The sequence below is a fragment of the Leptonychotes weddellii genome, chromosome 5, assembly GCF_054177405.1.
Source record: "Leptonychotes weddellii isolate Sample4059 chromosome 5, ASM5417740v2, whole genome shotgun sequence".
Lineage (NCBI taxonomy): Eukaryota > Metazoa > Chordata > Mammalia > Carnivora > Phocidae > Leptonychotes > Leptonychotes weddellii.
Window position 1 is genome coordinate 26,643,427 of NC_138373.1, and position 18,584 is coordinate 26,662,010.

Genomic DNA, 18,584 nt, shown 5'->3' on the forward strand with positions numbered 1-18,584 from the left:
TAACACATGAGCTCCGCATCACCACCAGCACCACCATCATGAAGGGGCAGAACCATCTAGATCCGGGACAGGCACACTGCCACCTGACTTCGTAAATCAAGTCTCACTGGTACAACCACACCCTCTTGCTTACATACCGGGCAGGACTTCCCTGGTACGCAATGCAGGGCTGAGCAGCTGCAAGACAGACTATGTGGCCTGCAATGCCTAAAATACTTCATATTTGGTCCTTTATAGAAAAAGTTGTACAGACCCATGGTCTAGAAATTGTCAAGTGCTATACACACACACCAAGTTACAAGTTATTGTAACCAAGTTATTTTTTGACGTGTCAAAAAATTGTAGAAAACTTACATTTCTTTCCCTACATCCATGAAGGCTATTGGCACAGAGTTTTAGAGGCAAAATGGCTTTTTAACAGCTGACAGCCAATTTAATCCACTCAGTTTGATCACTTTTCATCCAAATTGACCACCGCCTTGCTTTAAAATATATGCCGTTGAAGCAATTCAAACCTCACACGCCAGGAAGGCAGCTGTTATGTTATTTACAGAGAAGCCAGAATCTTGCTCTCCTCCTGAGCTCCAGCAAACGGATGGAGGAATTTTCCATTAATTTTAAAAGCTTTTCCTACCAAAGGCAGAGAAGATCTTTCAAGAAAACAAAAAAGTAATGTCCTAGCATTTAAATCCAGTTTTCCTCGCAAAGGGAAAATAATTTCTACATATTACATAGTAGGAACTGGGTCGTTCCCACCGAACACATTCCATTTAGAGGAGGAGAACTGAATTTTAAAGGCTCCTCTTCAGAAGCATTCATCTCAGACACCTGGAAATCAAAGAGCTGGTGCACAGAAGTTGTTCCTTGTAGAAAAAAAGTTTAAGTTTCTCTAAGACTGATCTCCCTTCGCTAGACTGTTAAAAAATGCATTTTTTTTAAACCACCTGAGAAGGTTCAGGGCGGGGGGAGAAATCAACAAAACCCAATTTCAGTCTCCTTCGCTCAAGTATCCTTGTTTGCGCAAAGCAGGCCATGGAGTTGCGTACACGGCCCAGGGAAGTATGTGAACTGGGGTGTTCTAAAGGCTCCGTGAAGGGGAAAAAGGTCTTTTAAAAAGGACTTGTCACTGTGCAAAAGGGGCTGAGAGTCTGCCCGGGCGAAGCGGGGTTGGCCGCCCTGGAAACGGAGCCTGCGGCTCACATGGAGGAAGACAGGAGGCAGGGCGCATGCAGCTCCTCGCTGCACCTGTGCCAGAGGTAACATTGACCTTCATCAGCAGGATCTGCGGAGAAAGCAGGGTGCTGGTGGGAAAAATCAGCCACCAGAGAAGCTGTGAGGCAGAGCTGTTGGGTGAAAAGCAGAACTCAGCAAGCACTGGGCAGCTTGGCGAGCGAAGGTGCTTAGGTTGGTAGGAAGAGAAGGACCGGCCGGGGATTTGGGCAGCCTGTCCCGGAACAAGCCTGGTGAGGGATCTGGCAAACGCAAGCTCTGGGGAAGCTGTAACGGGGGCAGTGTGGGAAGAAAAGCAGGAGGAAGGCCTTGCTGCCCTGTGGAGGAGCCCAGGGACCCCACAGCTCTTCATTCTGTTCATGTCAATGCCTGGACAGGAGAGGCGGAGAACTGAGGAGGTGGGGATGTCTTCTCCTGGGGGCTCCCCCTGCACCCGGCCTGGAATCAAAGACCCAGAGAGGCACAGAGCAGTTCCAGGGGCAAAACATGCGGCCCACAGCTACGTGAGGGCAAGCTGGGCGGGGAAGGGGGCGGGGGGAGCTAGCCTGGAGACCAGCCATGACAGGGTCTCATCTCCTACGAGAGGACGGGGCGGGGAGCCAGGACCCGCTCTCAGGGAGCAGAGATGATGCTTTCTGCTGTGCAATGGCTGCAGCATGAGCCCAAAGCCACCCAGATCCTGCACAGACTGCAGAGAGGTGAGCACTGTGGACGTCCCTGGCCTCAGGGGGAGGGGTGTGTCCTCAGAAACCCACAACAGCTCACTGTCCCTGTGTAAGCACATGGGTCATTCCCAGCCCATCAGTAGAGACAAGCCCAAGAGAAGACTAGACTCACAGCTACTCCCTGACTGGTGGGGCTCACGGCTGTTCAACTCAGGAGGGACACTGTCGGTCCCCCACCAGGTAAATGAGACGAGTCTGCTTCGCCACCCACGGAGAAGAGGGAACAGCAGGAAGCAATGCCTACCATTCCTCGTTTGATGAGTAAATACTACACATCAGACATGATGATTCCCAGGCCATAGATGAGGACAGTCAAGGCTCCCAGGGGCTAAGTCAGAGGGCCAAGGCACACACCTAATGCCATGTTGGAACCCTCACACTCTGGCCAACCTGGGGACAGACCACCTCCACCATCACCTGTAGTTAAGATTCAAGGATTCTTTCCAGCAGGGATGGGTTACAAGCCTCGGGTCTGGAATTTAGGTCCCAACTCTGCCACCAAGTATCCATGTGACCTTAAACAAGAGTCATGTTTCACCACGCCTCAGTTTCCTACTCTAGAAAATGTGGGTAAGAGTAATATCGCTACGGTGAGCGACCGTAGGGGTCAAATGAGATAAAGTGCTCAGAAAAACACCCAGCACAGTATAGACACTGAATACATGTAAGCTAGCCAGCCTGACAAAGATCTTAATAATTATGAAGAAAGACACCTGCCCAGAAGAACAGAAAGGCTCAAAATTAATGCATAAAAAGGATTCTTTATGCTTTTAATTTTTTTAATCCACTCAACTATGCCCCCAAAGTGGATTAAACAAAAATGTTCAACTTGTTCTTTCTACAGAGCTGTTGGATCAAAGCAAGTTATTAGCTGAGCTACATAATTCATTTGATTAATTTGCACTGGAATGAGCAAGCAGCGGCCAGCAAACCTCAAAGCCGCGCCAGTCCAATTTCAGGTCTATTTCAAGTTTTAGGAAAGTATTCCACTAGAAGACAGTCATAAAATGTGTCAGGAAACAAATGGTAAGCTGAACCTCCAACAAGGGCCGTCAAACCCCAGGGATACCTTTGTCCACAAAAGCACCATCTGACGGCGAGGTGGGTGGGGGGATCGCAACCCCTGCTGGCCTTGGAGCCAAGTTAAAATGTCAGTTCTGCCACTTCCCAAGTGGTGTGACTCAGGACAGTCTGCTCAACCTTCCTGAGCCTGCTTCCTGACCTGCTGCTTACTGTTTAAATGAGAATGCGTGTGATGCTCCAGTCCAGCTTTTGACACGTGATAGGTGTTTATTAAGTGATATCAATTGTATTCATTTGTATTAACCTTTCGTTCATTTACTCCTCCACTTCTAGGTGAGTGAGCCACTTTGGGGAAAACCACTACTTGTTCCACACGGGAAAGTTGCTCAGATGAACGTTAGCAGCACTTCTGACATAAAAGCTGTGATGGTGGAACCTCTGGCTTTTGCAAACCTATCACCAGAGCCCCCTGGCTGTGTCAGCCTCTCAGTCAAAGAGAAGAGGCAGGTGATAGAAAGTTTTAGTTCCTTTAAACAAACAAGAACATCAAGCTGTTAGAAGCCGAGTCCCATGTCTAAAATGACAGGGTGCCCTCAGGCAACATTTTTCACCAAATGTTTCCCAATTACACCCGCCGAGCCAGACCACTACAAACTGTTCAAGCTAGGAGTCTTCAGGTGTCGTCCCTTAGGACCAAATTGCAGGGGTTTTTATGAAACCGAAGTCTCTGCACAGCACTGACTTGACCCATAAAACTACCATCTTCCCGAACAGGTCAGCAATGGCTGGCTGGGCTTTACAAGGGACTTCAATCAAAGGGCCAAGAGCGGCCAGCGGGTGGGAGGCATGGCAGGCCCTGGACACCTGTGTCAGGGGAAGCAGACCGGAGAAGGCCAAGGAAAGAGAACATTTTCCAATCATACTGCTTTTGGAAAAACAGACATTCACTGTTGCAAGTGAACGGAGGAAGACTCTAACAGGCACGACCAATGGATAGTGCTAGTAAAGAAACTCTGACAATGCTCGGCTTCTGCCCCCATTGCCTGGTTCCTCAGTGTCCTCCTCACAACCTGGTCAGACCTCTGGACCTACTCTTCAGACTGCCCTTCTGCCCTCTGGCTCTCTGGCAAACTCCTGCTCTGCCTTTAAAACCCAGCTTAGAAATAAAGAGTCGTGGAGTCTCTTCTCTAGAATACGCCAAACCACATACCCTCCACTACCGGATCTCAAAGCTAACCCCCTCTTCTCTGTATTCCGTCTTTTGGTTTCACTGACCCCTTGCTGCTGGAAATTACAGTTTTACTCCCCTAGTAGGCTGTGAGCCCCTCAGGCAGGAACGAGGGTTTATGCATCCATGTGTCGACTCGTCTGGCGCTCAGTCATTCATTCTTTCATACGTTCATTCAAAACCTGACTGAGTACTGACGTTGGTGCCAGCATCTGCCTCTCTGGCACCCACTTCCTGTCTAGCAATGGCCTCTAGCAAGTTTTCACTTGCCCCCCCCGCCTTCATTCTACATGTGTGAATGGGGCCCCCCCTCAGCCTAGCCCATGAAGGAGACCCTGTGGTTGGCTGAAAAGGGACACTGGGATCTAAGCCGGCTCTATCAGAGTCAGCTCAAGGCTCTTGTCGGGAATGCAAACAGACTCCTGCTTTGTCCTCTGAATGTGAACCTGGCAGAAGAACATTTATCCAGGAGTTATCACAGCCTCGTGTGACTGGGGTGAGGGGGCGGGGGTGGCAGGGGCACTGAAGATGAGGCCAACCCAGAAACGACAGAGGCAGGAGCCAGAGAGTACAACAGGAGCCTGATATCACAGCTCACAGCCCCCAATTCAGCCACACCTAAAGCCACACAGTCCCTTGGGGCAAGGACTTCTCTTTCTGGGGACAGTCAGGGTGGGCGGGGCTCTGATGCAGTGACAGGCAAACCCTGACAGTCCGAGACTGAACACACCTCGGCCTGCTCCTGCTGTCACCCAGCCTGTAGTGGCCCCAGCAGGACGACCGGGCAGCACCTCCAAGCTGGTGTCATCCTATAGCTAGCCCACACGGAACATACTGCTTCCAAGGCCACCATGGCAGGAGAAATGAGAATTAATTCACATCACACCCCCTCTTCTTGGATGACATCATCACCTCCGCTGACAGCCCAGCAGCCAGCAGCACCCACAGGGTCCAGACCTGACCACAAGGGATGTGGGGAAACGCCCCGTCCCCTTGGTCCCGGAAGAGAGCAGTGAGACAGGCCTGATAAACGCACAGCACAGTCACTACCACCTGCAGCCTAAGACTCCTCTGTGCGCTAAGCACCAGCCAGGTGGCAGGGATCACGGCCCACGCCAGGACTACAACCATGAACAAACGAGGGGGAATGAGGGCAACAAAGAGGGCAACAAAGACACAGACAGGACAGGCCGCAGCAACACAGCACTGACGGGACCGGGAGCGGGGACACGGGCTGCAACAAGGCCCCCCGAGGAACCGAACCTGGCCTTCAGCAGGGCGGCGGGGTGACCGGGGAAAGTTTGTGGGGGGACAGCTCAAGGATCAAAGGCAGCAGCCGGGGAAAACGGGGAGGGAAGATGGAGAAAGAACAGGGATCCACGTAAAGACCAGTCCGTGGGCAGGCCTGGAAAGAATACGTGCATCTGGGAACAGAAACAAACCGGGAAGGAGGGGAGACCTGTGTCTGAAGAGGGAGGCAAAGAGCTCGAACATGCAGTGTCTTATATTAAATATAAAAAATGGGTCACGTTCCCATGAATCTAAGTGCAAAGGTGAGCCGTTCAAGTTTTATGCAGAAAAGTGGTCTGGACCGACTGGGCTGTTTTTCACCATGCCAACCTTGAGGATTAAAGTCAATGCCTCCCTCCTCCCGGTCTCAGCCCTCAGCCTCCACCCCGTCCCCCCAGCTGCTAGAGCTCCATCTGCTAGTGACAACTAGCATCTACAACATGTAGATGTTACGGGTAGGCTGGGACACTCCTGTGCCTTCACCTGGCACATTCTCAACACTGAACCCAACCCCAACAGGAGGAGCACCTCCCATACCCACTGCTATAAAGACAATTCTTTCTGAGACCCAGAAGTAGCTTCGAGAAGCCACTTCCCACTTTAGAAGAGGAAAGCAAATATAAAACAGGCCCAAAATAGCGTGGGTCTGAAAAGCTAAAAAGCAGCCACCCTAATTACAACTATTTTTATCTACTGCCCAGAAAGGACTAGTGGATCATTTTCCTTGGTGTTTAAGGAAGTTCATCTGTTCGTTGTCAAGTCTTCCAGGCTCCCAGATCAGAGACACAGGCGGAAATGAGACTTTAAGAGAATTGGAAGCCAAATGGAACATGCAGGGTGGAGACACTGAGCCAACAGCAGGGCCCGTAGCACCATCACCAGAGGGAGGCGAGTCCACCTTGAAATGGGAAACAAGAGATCCAAAGATCTACCAGAGAGATCAGAAGGCGGGCAAAGACAGAGGCTAATGAGTCTGGAGCAGGTGCATGCCACAAGAGGAACACCAGTGTCACCTGAGGCTGGACATGCCCCTCCCAGAGCAATGTGTGACCAAAAGGCCAGAGGGACAGAGGGAAGAAGGAAGGTCTGCGGGTGAGCAGGGGCACTGAGAAAAGTGGAACTTCTCCTTTGTTGCACCGGGTGGACAACCTACACACACACGGGCAGACTGGAGCCATCTGATGGGCACGAGACACTCGGGTTTGTTCATGTCGCTAAGGCTTACATCAGGGACCGTGTGTGTCAGTTAGAATTTATTTCTATTATCCCTCCTTCTCCCTTCCGTAAGTCCCCCAGGTCTGACAAACTCATGGCTGGCGTGCTTGTCACTGCCCTCCATCCCCCTGGCTCCAGCTCAGAGCTAAGTGACAGCCTGCCAGCCAGGAAGGCCTGGTTCCGGTTTCTGGCCAGGCCACAGGAGGCGTCGTGGCGAACACGCTGGCTCGGGAGTCGGCCGGCCAGGGCTGCATGCTAGCTCTACACACGCAAGCCCTGTGACCTTGGAGAGGGGTCTTCTAAGCCTCCAGTTTCCTCATCTGTAAGGATGCACCAAACATGCGATGATCCATCAGCACATGGCCTAGAAACAAGAGCAAGCCCTCAATGTATGCTAACTGCTATCATCACCATTGTTTGCTGGTTGCTTTTCTGTACATAAATGTCACCAAAAGCCCAAGATCACAGAGTGTACCAGCTTTATGCTGGAACTTACTTCCCATTAATAGTAACCTGCCATCAAAATGAGAATGAATGTTGCTGGTATGCCATTTATTTCACTCATGAGCAAAAATTCAGGGAATAACTACACTCACACAGTAAATGATAAACATCCTATAATTTGAAAAATCAAGGTACATTATAAACCCTCAAAAAACACTGATGGGAGAAATTCTCCAGTTTCTGCAACTAATAAATTACAAGTAAAGAAGAAAAGGGTCTGGGGAAGATGCAGGTCCTGTAGATTGAGAGAGACTACAGGGGTCTATGAGCCAATCACAATGCGTGGATGGACCCCATTTGGACCTTACACAAACATCTGTCTGGACTGAAAATTTGAACACTCAGCAGGTACTTGATGATATTAAGGAATTATTGCTGGCTTGTAGGTATGATAGCGATATTATAGGGTGTTTTCCTTTTAAAAAATAAAGGACCCTTATGTTTTATTTGAGATACATCCCAAAGGATTGGCTTCCCATACTGTGAGAAGCTGGAAAGTAGAAAGATGTACGGGTGAAGCAAGACTAGCCGTGAGTTCATGGCGGTTTAAGTTGGGTGATGGGTTCGTGGAAGCTTGTATGTTGTTCTGTCTACTCTTACATATATTTCAAGTGTCCACAGTAAGAATATCCTTTAAAAAAAACACTGATGGAGGGCGCCTGGGTGGCTCAGTTGGTTAAGCGACTGCCTTCGGCTCAGGTCATGATGATCCTGGAGTCCCAGGATCGAGTCCCGCATCGGGCTCCCTGCTCAGCAGGGAGTCGGCTTCTCCCTCTGACCCTCCCCCCTCTCATGCTCTATCTCATTCTCTCTCTCAAATAAATAAATAAAATCTTTTAAAAATAATAATAAAAAAAAACACTGATGGAGCCACCTGTGGGAGGCAGCCTGCCTCTCCTGAGAACATCATGAGGGAAGGAGTTCACTCATCAACAACAGCATACGGGAGGTCTGGAAACCCATGGCGCCAGGGAGAACTTGCGAGCTGTCATCACTCCTCCTCATCTCCAAATTCCTCAACCCCCAAGGGCAGGGCAGCTGTGTTGGTGACAGGGCTATGGTAAAAACCAACTGGAATCAGTGTATGAGCCAAGCCAAGGGCAGAATAGAGAAGAAGAGACAACCTGAGCTAGGCCACCTGGCATGACCTAGAGGTTAAGGTTCCTTCTCTCCTGGGAAGGGGGATCTGTAAAAGCAAGGGGCTCCCTGAAAGGTGCCCTGTTCGAAGAAGTCCCTTTATCTGATATTTCCATCTGAGATTCACCGGGACCGGCAGAGGCCTCCTTTATAAGACTTTTTAATGGTGCTGTGTGGGTTTGTTTGGGGTTTTGTTTTTTTTTTTTTTCTTTAAGAGCTCTTAGCTTTTACAAATATATTCTGAAATACTTAGGAATGAAACTGGGTTTGCTTCAAAATACCATGACAGACTAGGGAGTAGACTGGGATCAAGATGAAGCAAGAATGGTCAACAGTTACACCTAACTGGTGAAGAGAGGTAAGGAGTACAGAAGCTCATTAGGCTGTTCTGGCTTTGTACATATTTTGACTTTTCCATAATAAAAAGATTTTAAGAAGTCCTTGGAAGTTTAGTCTTGTTAGTCGTTCATGCTTTAGTGAGAATTACACCTACCCCAACTCCTCACCAGTTTTCACTCATACCTAACAAGCCCTTCAACTGTTTTGCTTTCCTGAGAAAACATCTTTCCCCCTCCCAAGGAGGTGAGAGCCTGCTCTCCATCACTCAGCATCTTGTGACTAAAATAATAAAAACAGGGCGCCTGGGGGGCTCAGTTGGTTAAGCGACTGCCTTCGGCTCAGGTCATGATCCTGGAGTCCCGGGATCGAGTCCCACATTGGGCTCCCTGCTCAGCCGGGGGTCTGCTTCTACCTCTGACCCTCTTCCCTCTCGTGCTGTCTCTCATTCTCTCTCTCAAATAAAAACAAATAAAATCTTTAAAAAATAAAAAATAAAATAAAAACAAAGTCACACCACTCTTCTCATTTTGAGCATCAGTTTAATGTAGATCTCAACCCAGAGTTCTTTATCCCAAGTCCTTACATGGAATACACTACTTTATTTAAAAGCTCATCTTTCTTTTGCATAAAAATGACTCTCAGATACATCAAGCGTGCTGGATACTTCTGGTGCCAACTTACGAAGCAAGTGCTGGTGGTATTACTGCTCCCAAGGTCCCGGCTGCCTCAGGAACTTCGACATTTTATTGAAATGATGATCACATTCACAGTTATCTACAACATGTGATTACGAATGTGTTTTTTACCAGCTTGAGCTTACTTTTCCATTAATAGTAACCTGCCATTATAAGGAGAATAAATGTTGCTAATATACCATTTATTTCACCCATGAGCAAAAATTCAGGGACTAACTACACTCATACAGTAAATGATAAGTATCCTGTAATTTGAAAAATCAATCAACAGCTAGCTGAGTCCTGACACATGGGAGGAAGTGAAGATCTGTTTGCAGAGGATGGACTGGCAGTACTCAAGCACGGGACCCACAGGCAACTGACAGCGGGGGTGCGCGGCTGTAAGTCAAAACTCAGGTACAAAGAAGGCAGGTGGTAAAGGAGCCCTGGGAGCAGACGACAGAAGGAGAAATGGCATCATCTACTGATCATATTCTCTCTCTCTCTCTCTCTCTCTCTCTCACACACACACACACACACACACACACACACACACACACTTGACCCTTGAACAATGTGGAGGTTCGGGGTACAACCTCTGCACCATCAAAAATCCGCATGTGACTTTTGACTCCCCCAAAACTTAATAGCCTACTCTTGACCAGAAGCCTCATCAAGAACAGAGTCAACTAACACGTATTGTGTATGTTACATGTACTGTATACTTAAAGTAATCTGAAGAAAAGAAAATGTTGAGAAAAATACCTTTACAGTACTATACTGTATTTATTGAAAAAATCCCCAATATAAGTGGACCCACACAGTTCAAGCCCATGTTGTTCAAGGGTCAACTGTATAAATAAAGCTTCCTATGAGCTAGGGCACTTTGGACATTAGTAAAAGAAACAGATTCTAACCTAACAAAAAAATAATTCCTGTAAACAGAGAAGTGGGAGAAACTGGCTCAGAGAAGGGACTGGAACCAGAATAGCTCCGGCAAGTTCAGCAGGAACCACAGGAGTAAGCAGGAGGCTGCTACTGAATGAACAGCCCTCCCGCATACTGCTGCTGTCCACGCAGGACTAACAGTCCTGTTGGCCTTGGCTCAGACACACCTCTGCCCCTGGGCCAAAGAAGGGCCGAGAACTGGGATTTACTCCCCGCAACAGAGCAAGCTGTGGTGAGGGGTCATTCAAATAATCATCATCATCATCATCATCATCCGAAGGGAGGAAAGAAGGCACAAAATTACCTCCTGTCTGCTACAGGCACTGAACTAGATTCTTAATATTCGATCCTCAAAGTAACCCTGCCAGCATGTATCCTTAGCTGCATTTTACTGATGGAGAAACGGAGGCTTAGAGAGGATAGGAGCACCACCCGCCCCCCCGCCCCCCGCCCCCCCCCGGAACACGGGTCAGTAAGCGACAAATCTGCACGCAGTCTGTCGGATGGGGACAGGTGTGCTCGTCAAGCCACAAGGCTGTAGAAGGCAGGCTGAAGAGATGCAGGATCAAAGTCCAAATGCCACCAGCATTTTACATTTTTCTTGACAACAATGGCTGGAGAAGAATGGGAAAATCTCTACAGGAGGGTCTAAACCAAAGGAATCGTACTTAAAAGAAGTAAAGAAGAATCTTAGATCTTTCTTGGACATGTCCGTTATCTTTTTATCTTCAAAACCCTTGGTGACAAGAAATCCATTTCCCCTGATGTCTAGATCTTCAAGACAGATGGGAAGTTTACAGAAGAAATTCCAAGCTTCATTACTAACAGTCCCAAAGAAAAAGGGAGGAACATATTCTAGAAGCTCCCATAAAGTGCCTGAGCTCTGCAGAACGGTTGGTAAGGACATGGCCCTAGGAACCCATGAGGCCTAACTCTACATCTGCGCTTCAACCCTGCTCCCTGATGATCCCAAGAGATGTGCCTGCCTCATCCCCCAGGCTGGGAGCTTCCCAAAGACAGGCACTGCATCTTACTCCTGTTTGTGACCAAGGACCAGCCTGGGGGGCAATGAAGAGCTAATGCTACCCACTGATGAAACATCAATGACGCTGCCATCAAAAAAGAAGGAAAAGTCAATCTAGGGAAGTAAACACCCTTTCGGGACCATCTCTGCTTTGACTCACATCTCCCATGAATCACCTCCTAGAACCATCAACTCTACTGCTCCTGGGGGTGGGAAAACCGTGAGAGGAGGAGGATGGAAGATGAAGCCTGGCCACCTAGAAGGTCCTCAATAAACACATGCTGAAGTTGTTGGAATTGTCCATCTGTCCCTCGAGGTCCTCTCTAGACTCTCCAGGCTAAAACTCCTCCAGAAATTAAATGTTAGAAGAGTCTGCCTCCTCTAAAGAACCCATGTTATCTCCCACTAGCCCTCTATCCTGAGCTACAGTGGTGCCCTGTACTATGCACGCTCCATCCAGGACTTCCCAAGTCACACCTACCACTTTATTTATAAACACTATACTGAACAGCTGAATCCTCTCCGTAGACTGACGTTCTGTTCAATATTTATGGAGCTCCTACTGGACACTGGAATCATGTTAGGCAATTAATACACAATTAAAAAGGTATCATCTACAGTTCCCTCGAGGAGCTCCCAGCCTGGTGTTCTAGCTCGTGCCGCACCCTCCCTCTTCTCTATTGCTTGTTTTCCTCCTGCCACCCATTCTCTCCACTGGGACCAGGGGCGGTCCCTACTCCTCTGCCAGATCCACCTTTGGTTTCTTCTGTGAGCATGGCCTTCTGGAGCAGGCAGACAGAATACAGGTTTGTGCTGCTGGACGGCCTGCGTAATTCGAATCCAGCCCTGCTTCCTACCAAGCCGAGAAATCTTGGGCACCTTACTCAGTTTCTCAAAGCTCCATCTGGGAACGGCATCCTCCTCGAGAAAGGCTGCTGAGGATCATGTGAGTTGATCTCCGTGTAAGCCTTAGCGCAGTGCTTGGACATAAGTGTGCACCTGACAGCTAGCTGCCGTATCGCAGTGGCTGTTGGGTAATTCGTGCTTTTATATTCAGGTTTCTCCCCTGCCAGATGAACCTACACCTGCCAGCATTTTGCTTTCCTTCTCGTTTTCAAGGGTGTCAGAACAATCTCTCCATCTCCAGTCCTTGGTCCCGATGCTCTCCAGCCACTGAAAGATAGCTTACAACGTTGACTTTGGGTACTGAGCTGTCGGCAGTGTGGGTGTCGGGTCCCTGAGCACTCATGTGTCGTGTGCAGCATATGTGTGTGCAGGTGGACGAGGTGGTTTTAAGGCTCTGAGAGACAACTAGAGAAAGAATGTTCAAGAACTCCTTGTTCATTGGGATGAATCACAAAAGAGCAATTCAACCGTGGGGGTTCTTTGAATAGTCCTATTACATAAAATGAAATGCCTCTTCTTCTGCCCTTCTGAAACGGAAGGAAGTGCATCAACTCTTCCCCCACATGCTTTCATTACTCCAGCCGACATGTGTTTAGAACTCCTTGGTAAAAACCAACCACTGACAAAATGACAGATGAGCATCACAAAGAATGTTGTAAAGTGCTTGATTACTGCTAACCTAAAGGGTTCAGCAAAGGTCTTGGCGTAATGGCATGCTATTAATACTCACAGAGGAAAGATGACCGGCCACTCACTCTGCCATCAGAAAATAATGAAAAATCAGCCTGGGGCAGTAAATGCAGAAGGAGAACATCTCTGCTTCAAGCTCACATCTCTCTCAGCTCCTCAACAACAGCCACCCGCTCTACTACTGGGTAAGGGAGTCATGGAGGACCAGACAGGAAGTTAAGGCTGACAAGAGATCCTTACACCCCAACCGCCACTCCCTCTGATGTGACAGCTAACAAGAACAACAATCCCAGTGAACTGGACAGTAACTTCGCATCACGCCGTCGTCTTCCCTGCATATCACTCAAGTCTGTGCAGTGAGACAGTGAGACTCTTGTCACCACCAAAGCGGGTGGTGGCACGGCCACGACACGGCCTCCAAGGCCCTGTCATCTGGCCCACCAACTTCAGCAGCCACAGCGCCACCGCTCTCCCTGTCTGCTCTGGGACAAACCCGGGGTCTCCTTTCTGGTCCTCGAACCTGCCAACTCTTTCCCTGTGCAGGACCTTTGTCCTTGCCATCCCCTCTGCAGAAAGCAGGGACTCAAAAAACACTCCATCAACCACCCCACCTCCCACCCAACCAATGAACTATGGTGCTTTGTTCAGTGGGTCAAGTGGCCAGCCACAGTTTTCTTGAACCCTCCAGAGCTGGAGTTACTGATGAGCAGGTCAGTTTTCTAGCTGATAGAACCTACATGTAGAACACTGCCCCCTCCTACCCCTGCCCAGTGCTCAGCATGCTCACCGGAGCCCCGGGACATGAGCACCAGCCTCTAAAGTATGTGCAGGTCTGACAAAGTCCTTACAACTGAACACCTTGCCCTGGGTTTCCTGAGGGAACGCAGGCTACCAACCTACTTTCACTCTGCTAAGAACCCTGCCACCCTCCCTAGTTCATCAGCTCTTCATTCAACAAACTGGAGACATCCATGTCCTAGGAGAACTTAAAATACTTGCATTCAAGGGTTATTTAGCATTTACCATTTGCCAAGAAATGGTAGCTAAGTATACACAGATGAAAAAGACATGGTCTCTGCCCTCCAGGGACCTGAGGTCCTAGAGGAGACAAACACACAGGCTGACACAACCCTGAGGGTACACGGCCCATTCTCCTCTCTCCACCCAGGCTTTCTGAGAATGGAATAATGGCCCAGCACCTGGCACCACCACCAGCCAACTCTGGTCAATCACCTCACTGCATGAGACTGCGAGAATGGGCACTAGGGTGAGGATAGGCCCTGAGGGGACAGTCCCTGCCCCAACCTCCAGGCACTTCCACCCTGGTTTATAACTCTTGCCCTATCAGCCTATTATGCTAAGACCCCAGCTCATCCCCCCTTTGAGCTCCCTTCAGTTAGAATTCAAACTGTTTCTCACCACCCTTCTTTAGAGGTCATTAGGAACCAGGTGAAACAGACCACAAGATGGTCAGCCTGAACCAGGAATAAGCTAGGGGGCTCCTCCTCAAAGGGCCCAGCTTCTAAAACCTACTCTGAGGTCAGGCATGTCTCCATGGCAATGGCGGTGTTTTTCTGACTCCAAAAATAAAATGTACTGTAGAATATTCACAAAGCACTGCAAGTATAATCGTATACTTATATGCATGTATGTATACAAAAAACAGTATTCGTAATAAATACCAACATCACGTGACCACAACATATACACACACCTACACATATGTATTTTATCTATTAGTTGCCTATTTGAAAACTTGGCCTTCCAGCTTTACCACTAAGTATGGTGGTAATTAATGATTTCTGATAAAACACACACACACACACACATACACTTTATACTATCAAAGAAGTACCCTTCTTCTTGATCAAGAGTATTTTTATCATGGAGTTGTTAAATTACTCTGTTGTGTACCTAAAACTAATGTAACATTGTGTGTCAACTCTACTTCAATAAAAAGTATTTTCGTTAGATATGGATGATGAATGTTTGGTACCAAACAAGATCTGTATCTGGTGTTTAGCCTGTAGTCTATCAGTAAGCTGACTCGATGAATTTCCTAACATGAAGTCATCCTTGAGATCCTAAATTAATCCCAATTTCACGTGGATTGATCCTTTCATATACAACTGGGTTTGACTGGGCAATACCTTTCTAGAATTTTTATGCATTGATGCACAACTGAGACAAGTCTGTAGTTTCTTTTTAGGCTGTCTTTGTCAGCTTCTGTGACATTGGAGTAACGCACACTGGAACCAAGATACAGAGATACAGATATACATAAAGATAGAGAGAAGGCTTTAAGGAAGTACAAAGAGCAAAGGGCTGTTTGTACGTTCCTTGAAAGGCTTCCTACAAACCACCAGGAAACCATCCACCCAGGTTTGCTACCTCCTAGGGCACCTCCTTTATTTTTACAACTTTCTTCCGGTTTTTGGATGCGCTCCAGATAAGTAGGCTGCATCGTCAATTAATTGTTATAATAAACATTATCCTAGGAAATAGTCCATGTCATCCACATTTGCACATTTATCAGCATCAAAGTTGTTCGTGATGGTCTCTCCCGCTTTTAATCTCCTCCAAATCCAAAAGTACATTTTTCCTATTTTTAACATGACATATTTGTGTTTTCTCTATTTCCTTGCCATAGGCATCAAAAGTGTCTAATTTAAGATTTCTGAAAAACCGGCTCTTAGTTTTCTTCAACAAGTACAATGCTTTTACCATTTTGTGTTTTGTCTTGTTGGCAGTGGGAGGGGAGTAGCATCAGATTGTGCTGCTAACATCTGCATTAAGAGGCTGGCCCTGTCCCCGCAATGTCCCCAGGGCAGCCAAAGTAAACGCAGAGGCCTCCAGCCTTACCTCGATGAGCTTTCTTTCGTAGGAGCTCGCCAGCTCCTCAGCCACTTCGCCCGGCTTCTGCTCGGTGACTGCAACTTCTCCATCAACGTTCCAAAGATTTGGTACAACTTTAGGGAAAGAAAGAAACCCCATAAACGTTTTAGCAGTAACTGAAAGTTATCCTCCCAGTTAAAATTTTTTTCTTCTTGCCGATGGCTTCTCCAAAGAGAAGCTCGTTTTAGGGCAGGGGGGAGAGGGGGGGTGTTGGCCCAGGGATCGCACCACAACATTTTCACAGGAGTACGATGAAGTGAATAATAAGCTGTATTTAAAAATGGTGGGGCGCCTGGGTGGCTCAGTCGTTGAACATCTGCCTTCGGCTCAGGTCATGGTCCGAGGGTCCTGGGATTGAGCCCTGCAGGGCCTGCTTCTCCCTCTCCCACTCCCCCTGCTTGTGCTCCCTCACTCGCTGTCTCTCTCTGTCAAATAAATAAATAAATAAATCTTAAAAAAAAAAAAAAACGAAAACGGAACAACAGGGGCACCTGGGTGGCTCAGTCGTTAAGCGTCTGCCTTTGGCTCAGGTCATGATCCCAGGGTCCTGGGATGGAGCCCCACATCGGGCTCCCTGCTCAGCGGGAAACCTGCTTCTCCCTCTCCCACTCTCCCTGCTTGTGTTCCCTCTCTCACTGTCTCTCTCTCTGTCAAATAAATAAATAAAATCTTTAAAAATAAAAACGGAACAACAGTCACAGAGACAGATGCACCTGAGTCTGGGGAATAATCTTGTTACTACTTCCCGTTCGGGGGCAAATCAGACAACACGTTGACAAAAGAGCCTGCGCTTCCGTCTTTTAGCATGGTCACATTTCTTTTTCTCTAACAAAAAAGTTCCCCAGGGCAGCATCATCTGCCTACAGCTCAACGTCAGTGGCAGAGGGGGTCAGAGTACAGGAAGAGCCGCTAAGAATTGCCATTTATAAACCGTATGTAGAGCGGAAGCTAGGCAGCTTTGGGAAAAGCTCTGAAATCGATGCATAATGACAATGCAAGGACATCCTAACAAGAGACTGGCTTCCAGATCAATGCAAGAATTAGTAGCACAGTAGATACCAGTGGGTGTTGTTCCTCCTTTCAGGGACACGTCCATAAATGCTCACTTCGTGGGGAAGAGCAGGAAGTTAGGACTGGGAATGAGCAGGCGAATTCCAAGAAAATCAGGGGAACATGGGCAGGAAGGAAATCCCCCAATAGCGTGTATCAGGAATACAGATTCGCCCCAAAGTCTGAAAACAAACACCGACTAAGCAGATTTTGTTCTCTTTGTGTTCCAGGACAGCAGAGTCGAGGATGCCCCCCAGGGCGGGAGCAGATGGTAATGAAGGCCAGCCCCCCCGGCAACTGGGATTTGAGAGCCTGGGGAGAATGGGCAAGTGGGCAAAGGCTGGGCAAAAATGGGGTCCTGCACCTGCGCTGCCTGCATCTGTGCCGTCAGCCTCCTGCCTAAGCCACAGCGAGCTCGAGCCCCAGAGGCAGCAAAGCCCTGGATGACGACACCCAACACGCTGGAATGAACCCGAAGATGCTCCCATCCCAGGAGTCACAAAGGCTCCAGCCACCGCTGCAGACGGTGACCCAGTAACCCTCCGCAACCTGAAATAGGTATTAAGAGAAAACTTCCAGGGCTTCCAGTTAAAGGTGACAGACTGAATACATTAATTTACGTTCACATGCTCTCAGAGTCCCATTCAAATGCCCATTTAAAAAAATTCTAGTAGCACCACCCTTGAGAAAAACAAGAATGAGAGAGGAAACCAGATGACAAAATTCAAGAAGCTGAGAAGCAGGCAGATCACTGGTGAGGAGCGTGACAGGCCTGAGAAAGCTTCCTTCTTGGCTGTAATGGGGTCACAGGAATAATCAACCTGATTCACTTGCCAACGGCTGATAAACCGCTAATACGAGACACTTCCAGACCTGGGGGTAAGCATGGGGCTGGCAGTGAAGAAATACAAAGTCTGTTTAAGCAGCAATCTGCAGGAAACTAGGGGTTTATTCTCTGAAGAAGGTAAATCTGTAGCTCAGACCAAGGGGAAGGTCAGGGTACCCAGCGGGAAATAGAAGAAATAATACTGAACTTCTTCCATTCTTTGCCCATTCCCAGAGAAGCCAGCAGCCAACATAGACCTACCTCTAAGCAGGGAGTAAAAAATATTGTCCTGGGAATCTAAGAGACTGAAGAAAAAGCCCTCAAGGGACCCATGTGAGGGGCTTTCCAGTGAAATGGCAGAGCCGGCTCGCCCCACCAGGAGCCGAGCACTGCGCACCATTAGCTGTTCCGTGTCCCACTCCTACTTGTATGGGGCCGGCCGGAAGGCACCTCACAGCTGAGACAAGCTCTTAAGATGGAAAACAGGGACCAGAATCAACAGACAGAGAAAACAACTTTTAAGGAAAAGACCCCCAGGTTAGGGAAAAAGAAGACTCAAAAAGCAAACTATCAGTAATAATCCCAGAGAGAGAAGAAGATGGTACAGTTGAAAACAGGAACAGGAGGGTATTTAAAAAGAAGAAAAAGCAGAACACATAAAGGAAAAAAAAAAAAAAAAGCTCTTTTGTAAAGCAAAACTGTGACAAAAGAAATGGAACACTGGATACAAAGCAGAGAAGGTAAGAAAATTTCCAGAAAACAGAGCCAAAGGATAACAAAAAGGAAAACAAAAAAGGAAATGGAGAGTTACCATTTGAGAAGAACCCAAGAAAGTGGGGGGGGGGGGGGTCAGAGACAAGGAAATCAAAGACTTAATTCA

General features: G+C 48.1%; 1 protein-coding gene across 1 annotated transcript in view; it reads right to left on the minus strand.

Annotated features, from left to right (window-relative positions):
- SNX29 (sorting nexin 29) overlaps positions 1 to 18,584 on the minus strand; it is a 507,745-nt gene that overhangs the window by 235,705 nt on the left and 253,456 nt on the right. The window contains exon 16 of the mRNA XM_081818879.1: positions 15,796 to 15,902. Coding sequence (XP_081675005.1) covers positions 15,796 to 15,902 — 107 coding nt within the window. The remainder of the gene's footprint in view (positions 1 to 15,795; positions 15,903 to 18,584) is intronic.